At 39.7% G+C, this 7,297-nt stretch overlaps 1 protein-coding gene across 2 annotated transcripts; it reads right to left on the minus strand.

Annotated features, from left to right (window-relative positions):
- Positions 1–474: 474 nt before the first annotated feature.
- On the minus strand, positions 475–5,621 carry LOC133494347 (uncharacterized). 2 transcript variants are annotated; one of them, XM_061808084.1, is made up of 9 exons: positions 5,312–5,621; positions 5,158–5,221; positions 3,125–3,240; positions 2,960–3,058; positions 1,923–2,101; positions 1,452–1,503; positions 1,326–1,385; positions 1,175–1,244; positions 475–1,084 (listed from the first exon to the last, which is right to left on the minus strand). In XM_061808084.1, the coding sequence occupies exons 1-9, from the start codon at positions 5,432–5,434 to the stop codon at positions 897–899; spliced, it is 951 nt and encodes a 316-aa protein (XP_061664068.1). In that variant the 5' UTR covers positions 5,435–5,621; the 3' UTR covers positions 475–896. The 2 variants fall into 2 exon arrangements, with proteins under 2 accessions (XP_061664068.1, XP_061664058.1); XM_061808074.1 differs by having other exon boundaries at positions 475–1,244; positions 5,312–5,620.
- Positions 5,622–7,297: the final 1,676 nt, after the last annotated feature.

Here is a 7,297-nt window from a genome sequence, read left to right on the forward strand (position 1 = left end):
ACTTGTGAGGGCACATTAATGTTGACAGCACTGGCTCGGTAGCAGAGAGGTAGAAGGACATCTATGATTGTAATGTAGATAAGCTTGAAATGACATATCAAGCCTCCCGGCAAGAAAATCTCTTAAATTCAATGAATGGATGATTTTAATTCATATGGCATAAGTTTACTGAGGCCCCAGACCCAATATTAGATCCCGAATGCTAATAAGTGAAAAATCCTTCAAATATTTAAGACTATACTCTTTCATAGGGAGTGAGTGGTTTCAGGAAATGCTGAAAAGAGAGTCATTATACACAAGCACGTCACCAACTAGTATGTGGCACAGTTGTACAGCAAATTAAAGGATGAAGCCAAGGAATTCAATACAGAAAGAGCACAATTGAAACAGATTGTTCCACTTTAAAAAGGGGACATCATTAAGTTGTTTGGAGATACTTATCAAATTGTCATTTATTGAAGAGATGCACACCCATAATAAATACCAATTTTAATTGAACCAGAAATTGTAATCAGTCATGTCATGGATTAAAGGATTGGATGGAGTTCGCTGGTCATGTCCTGGCTAAAGAACAGCAAGTTGTGCAGAAAGATTTAAAACTTTGAACAAGCCTTTTAAAGTTTCACGAGGTACAATTCAGTTTTACAACAGTGTGAGGACTGAATTGATTTGTTCTTCATACTTACCCGACCTACACTTAAAATCAATTTAAGAAGTCCTGCATGTGCTCCTCTTTAAAAGTTCCAGTGTTCAAAAAAATGTGCAAAAATAGTCAACTACTCCTGTGAAAAAGGAGGCATGGCATTAATGTATAAAAACAAGAATTAAAACAAAAGTCTAAAACTAAACACTTAAAAAGCATCTTCTTGAGGTTCAACCGTTTGGCTTGAGCACCACTACCTCCTGTTGGCAATCCTCTTGGAGCGTCTAGGAACAATATTCTCCTCCTGTTGCTTATGAAGTCGCCCACCTGTGTGCCGAGCCTTCTTAGAGTTGTCTAGCTCTTTGACGCTTTCCGCTTCATCCTTTGGGTGTCGGACTGCCTTCCGTCTCCCTTGGGCAACTCGTACAGGCTTAGACTCATCTGGTAATGGTTGCAATATTGCAGCTGCTTCTGGAGTCTTGCTCACTGTGGACTTTGAAGGTGATTTTTGGGCTTTGTTTGTGCTCTTACTTGTGTCCTTTCTTGCTGAATTCCTGTTCCTGGGCAGCTCCTTTTTTGTCTCTACCTTCCTTCTGACTATCTGCATTAGAAAGGTCCGATATTGCATTCGTATTTTAGACGATAAATTAAGTTGATGGGTTGTAGCCGAGCTAGCTCTTACCTGAAGCTGAGCCCTAGATTTGAGTTCAGACAATTCTCTCATCAGTTGTTGGATAACCAGCTAAGAACAGACAGTAAAAAGCATTATTTCTTGCAGTTCTGTTTTTTTTTTCCACCCCCCCCTCACCTGATCATCAACAAGTTTGTACTCCAGGTGTGCTTTAGTGTGCTCCTTTCTCCTGAAAAAGAAAGGTTTTTATGAGACATAGGATGGGGACATCCACCACAACTTACATCATCCAGATATGTACATATATTTGAAACCCGCGCACAGACACGGTTTTGCGTGAATTAGTTTGAAATAAAACCCCTTTTTACAGAGTACAGACCATTTGTAATTCTACAGCTACTTCCAACCATTTTCCCTGTTTTAGTCAAAACAGAGGTGGCAACCTACGATAAAGGTATATGCAAATCGATATTAGCAAAAAAGGTCAGAGCAAAAGTTGTTTTTGCTCTTTAAACAAAGTCAACTGCAAGTAGAAGAAGAGCATTCCATTTGACCTTTTCATTAAATAATTCTGTTCTTTGATGGGCGATTTTTGCTACCCAGGACACACGTGTACAAATTATAACGTGAGATGAAGTCAAAACTTACTGCCTCTTCTTCTCCAAGTGACAGATAGCCTGCTCCTTCTGGCTCAGCAGCCTCGCCACATCTTCCTTGGTCACCATGGCCAGCAGTGACCGGATATCCTGCTCTGCCACTTTGACAGAGGGAAGTACGATTCCAAGCACCTGCTTGAGATGCTCCACAAGCTCAGAGTATGGTGGGAGCTGGCAGGGAAGAGACATTTTCAAGCAGTTTCACCGTGTCTTTACACAAACTGGTCACGGTCAAATAACTGATAGAGAAAAAAAAAAATCTTTGGAGAGCAACAAGGTATTGTTTTGACTGCGGTTGCATTGTTTCTTGGCATGATTGTGCAAAACTTTAACAGAGCAAGACTCCATTACGTGCTGGTGTACTGTAAACTGAATGATCACCTTACTTTTTACGCTGAATTTGAATCACCGTGGCACTCGACCTGAGCCCAGGTCCATGTATCATAGCACTCAGAAAATTAGGACTATTCAGCTTTCAAGCGAAATCACACTGTACCTTCAACTCAATGAGACCACTTTGTCTTGTTTTTTTTTTTTCTTCTGATCTTTAAATTCCAGTTTTTGGCTCTAAATATACTGTGTATAATAGACTAGATTACCTTAGAATATTACATAGATTTTAGTTTCTCAAAGATTAATTTAAAGCTTACTGCAATCAGATGGACAAAAATAAAACTTTGATTTCAGGAATTTTGTGATACACTCTGCTGTCCATGGAGAAGAATTACATTTGAAGTTACGTGGAAACGTCCTCTGCTGGCTGAAGAATGTAGTATCCGCAATAAGAAAAAAAAAAAAAAACATGTTACCGAGAATACAGTATATCAACATTACATTTTTTCTACTATGCAAACAAAAAAGTGAAGGGATGGAAATTAATCTATTTCCATACTAAATCTAACAAGTTTCAGCAAAATAAAAATCTTCTGATATAAGATAAGATGAGGGTTAAAACACAACAAAAGTAATTAGAGCAGAATAAGCGAACACCCGAGTACAATGAAAGGCCAACAAAGGTCATGATCTTACATTCTCAAGAGCATCTTGAATCTTCTCCCTGGAGGCCAACGTGAGCTCCAAGGCCATTCGCTCACTTTGAATAACATTTTGCACCCGCTCCAGCTCTCCCTGAACAGGACCCGCATGAGTTTGCATTCCAATTTGTGAATGTGAATCGCTTCATCGAAAACAAACCTGCAACTGCTTTGTCTGTTTCTCCGCTTGCATCTTCTTCATGAAATCCAGGTCACCCGCCGTTAATTTATAGCCCTTCATCCCGGTCAGCAAGGCTTCAGAGAAATCTGAAAAACCTGGTGAGAATAACACATTTTAGCATTTTATATCCTCACGCTGACTGGGGTGTCCAAACTACACAACTACATTTAACCGATGATTGTTCATCTTTTTATATGAACTCTGTTAGTAATAAGGATAACCTCTAGAGCTGGAATAGGAGTAAGCGAAAGGAGTGCTATTGCCACTCCAGGTAGACAAAGTTTCTGACTTGCTTAGCACACCTAAGAACCAGATTAACTGCTGTTTAATTGAAACAGGAAAGATTTTCCACAGCGGAATGAAGAGGGCACCCGGGATTTGCCGTGATTATGACAGTCTTTGAATTTTGCTGAAGAACCTCTTTCCTATGAGAGCGAGATAAACGGGTACTTTGAGGATATGTCCTTTAAATTCTGCAAAACTCTCAGGAAAGGTGCCTCGATGCCACCTTTCGGTTAGGTTACGCCTGAGTAACCACTACAAAAAGGAAACATTCCCTACAATGCTTTGAAGGCTCAACATTTAAAATAAACTGTCGAGGTTTACAGTCTTCACAAAAATGCTCAAGGGTCACGCTAAGCTAAAAATATGAAAAATTGTACATAACCACATCCATAGAGTCCTAGAGAATGATAGCAATGTGAACATAAAAGACCTGTAATAAAAAAAAAAGTCTGCAAAGAATAAAACAGTAAGAACAAAAAGGACAGGAAAAAAAGGAATCTAGAAACCTTTTTTTATCTTTGATATTCATACAAAATAGAACAGTCACATGTGGGTGACAAAATCAGTGGCAAGAAGGCAGTTTGTGTTACAAACTTACAAAACCAAGAACAGTACAGTATATCCGAGATCCTACTCTATTGACTCCCGTTATTGCACTGGCTATCCATCTATATATTTTTTGAAGAAGAAAAGGAGCCAAACTCATTTGAAACAGCTCAGTTCTTTCCCATATTTGTAAGAGGGCATTCCATCAAAGTTTAACAAAAGGTAGCATAAAGATGAAGGACTAGAGAAGCCAGAACAGGTCAATGATTTGAGTATCCCAACTAGGAAAGGCTAATGTGGCCCACAGGCGAAAAATGGCAGCAACGCTCCCGTTGGCCTGGTGCAGGGCAACTGTGACTACACACGTAGTTTATTTGCAGGCAAACTACTGGGCAAGATAAGACACAGTGTGACTCGAGTGCAATATTGTAATCTTCCACCTTTGAGTGCAAGTCAAATGCATTATTAATGAGTTCACAGTTGCCGCTGATAATGTCAGCACCCTTTTTAAATGACACGTGAACATGGTTGTGGTGACTTTTGATCAAAATAGCAATATATTTTCACATGCGCAAATGTCCATGTCCAATTCCCAAGCCACTTATCGTCACAAGGGTCACTGTAGTGTCAGAGCCCACCCCAACAAACATTGGGCTAAAGGCAGACTACACCGAGAACTGGTCGCCAGTCAGTCGCAAGTGTAATTTTAAAAATATTTTTTGGTCAACTTACCAAGTCTTTGCTACTGCAGTGGTTCCAACGACCCAAAAAAAAAAAAAAAAAAAAAAAAAGAAAAATTCCTTGTGTGCTTTCAACATCCTTGGCAAATAATGATTCTGACCTACACACGTAGTAACTTTTAAGACTACAATTTGCTTTACGAAGGACAAAATAATGTACAAGCTCTAAGGCATGCTTACGTAATGCTCGATACCTTTTAAAAAATATTCCCCAACATTGATACAGGAATTCCCATCCAGTGAGGCGATTGCACAGATTATTTGATAACTTCATGGTGGGTTGGCAGACAGAAAATATCCTCCAATTCTGGAATTTAAGATCTTCATTGATGACATTTGTGATTGGTTTCATGGTGCACATTTTTCTTATGTAACATACTTACCTAAGTTCAAGAAATTTTGTGAAACACTATTCTAGAAGCATTATTGACTATGACACACCTTGTTTTGTGCCTGGAGTGTTCAACTTCGTTGTAGGTGGGTCAGGGTGGTCTCTGCTGTCCCCCTTTGGAACACATAGACACAAGTCATGAGTTTAACAGTGGGATTGCAACCAAACAAGAAAGAAAATCAGACAGTTTGTGTACGTGCAAACCTCAGTCCTCTGGTGCATTGCCACATTGTCATATTTTAGAATCAGTTTCTTCACTTCTTTCACAGGCGGCGTTCTAGGCAGTTGCCTGCCGGTTGGGATGATGTACACACTCCCGCTGAGCATCTCAAAAAAAAAAAAAAAAAAAAAAAAAAGCCTCTCCTATACCACAACACGCTTTGGAACTCCTGTTAAAAGTTATCTTGTTTTATGTTCGTCTTGCTCTTCTTCCTTATTCTGCTTAGACAGCTCTTGTGTCATCACATTCGGCTCTAATTGTTCGCACCTGGAGCGCACTACCAACTATTGACCACCAGGAGACAACATTTGTCCAGTCGGGTGGTGCCGAAGCGTCAGGAAATTGTGATGGATAATGTGGCCAATCTCAAGAGAAAACTAGATACCTCAGTTCACTGTAACAGACGGGTAAACCAACTTGCCTATGCGGCGGCTATTTTGGCAGCGATTTCCATCAAAGGCAATCCATGCGCATTAAAATTAGGTTGTATGTATTGCTCATTTCTTAACAGATTTTCATGAGGTTTGCTTTGTTGTGAATGCCAATGCTTGTGCGATTGTTACACACATTTTGGGGGAAAATCCCCCCAGTTACAAATCTATTTTTACAATTTAAAGTTATCCCCGCTCCCCTTGTTGTAATTTTTGTAGTCAGTGTTGTGCGTCACCGTATGTAGTACAATGTGCCGAGATTCTCATTCTTTCAGTTTTCTCGTCATCTATACTCATCAAATGGACTGATGACTCTGTCCCTACTTGCTTAGCATCACTATTATGTTATTATATGATATGAATGTAGCCTACTAAATTAAAAAGTGAAGGGTTTAGAATTTCCAATAGCTTCTTTTTCTTTCAGCTTGTCCCGTTAGGTGTCGCCACAGCGTATTCATCTTTTTCCATCTAAGCCTATCTCGTGCATCTTCCTCTCTAACACCCACTTTCCCCATGTTCTCCCTCACAACATCCATCAACCTTTTCTTTGGTCTTCCGCTCTCTCTTTTGCCTGGCAGCTCTATCCTCAGCGTCCTTCTACATTGATTGTTAGAATTTCCACTATATGTTGTTTATTTTTTGTTTATTTTTTTAAATTATTTTTATTCAGTGTTGTCATTAAAGTGTGTATTGGCTAATGAAGAAAATTTGCTGGTCATCACCTTTAATCACCATTCTTGACTAACTCATGATAACCATCCATCCATCCATCCATCCATCCATCCATCCATCCATTTTCTGAGCCGCTTATCCTCACAAGGGTCGCGGTCCTGGAGCCCATCCCAACTCTCATCAGGCAGGAGCCAGGGTATACCCTGAACTGGTTGCCAGCCAATCGTAGGGCACATAGCGACAAACAACAGTTTCAATCACACCTATGGGCAATTTTGAGTCTCCAATCAATGCATGTTTTTGGCATGTGGGAGGAAACCGGAGTGCTCGGAGAATACCCACGCAGGCACGAGAAGAACATGCAAACTCCATACAGGCAGGGCTGGGATTTGAATCTAACCTAACCCATTCAGAACAGTGAGGCCAATGCTCTAACCAGTTGTGGTACTGTGCCGCCACATGATAACTGAGAGAACATTAATGTTTTGACTTCTCTATAAAAATCCATTAATTTAACCATGCTTCTTTCAGCTGCACAAGGAGTTTTTGAATGCCAATATTTTATTCAGTTGTTTTAGGTTGAAATAAACTGCTTCATCCAATGTACAAAAAGCAAATGTGCCCACGGGTGTGCAACATCATTTGATTAAGCGGAGCAATAAAAAAAAAAATAATGAATTATGATTTTAGCTTTCTTCTCGACTGCCATAGTTTGAATGTGTGAAGTATCAATCAAAAAGAACTTGTTATAGGAGGTACATTGCTTGGAAGTGTGATCCAATCCCAGTCATAATTTACATTTCGGGAGGTATGTATGTTAATTCAAAAATAGATATGATTGAAATTCAAACATAGTTCACTTGATCA

Source organism: Syngnathoides biaculeatus, chromosome 2 (genome assembly GCF_019802595.1).
Source record: "Syngnathoides biaculeatus isolate LvHL_M chromosome 2, ASM1980259v1, whole genome shotgun sequence".
NCBI classification, from domain to species: Eukaryota; Metazoa; Chordata; class Actinopteri; order Syngnathiformes; family Syngnathidae; genus Syngnathoides; species Syngnathoides biaculeatus.

Excerpts from the sequence above, each read along its gene's own strand:
- LOC133494347 (XM_061808074.1), bottom strand. The coding sequence starts at position 5,434 with ATGCTCAGCGGGAGTGTGTACATCATCCCAACCGGCAGGCAACTGCCT. Across the intron at positions 5,222-5,311 it reads CAATGCACCAGAGGACTGAG|GGGGACAGCAGAGACCACCC; the intron begins GTTTGCACGTAC and ends TGTGTTCCAAAG. Across the intron at positions 1,245-1,325 it reads AATCTAGGGCTCAGCTTCAG|ATAGTCAGAAGGAAGGTAGA; the intron begins GTAAGAGCTAGC and ends TTTCTAATGCAG.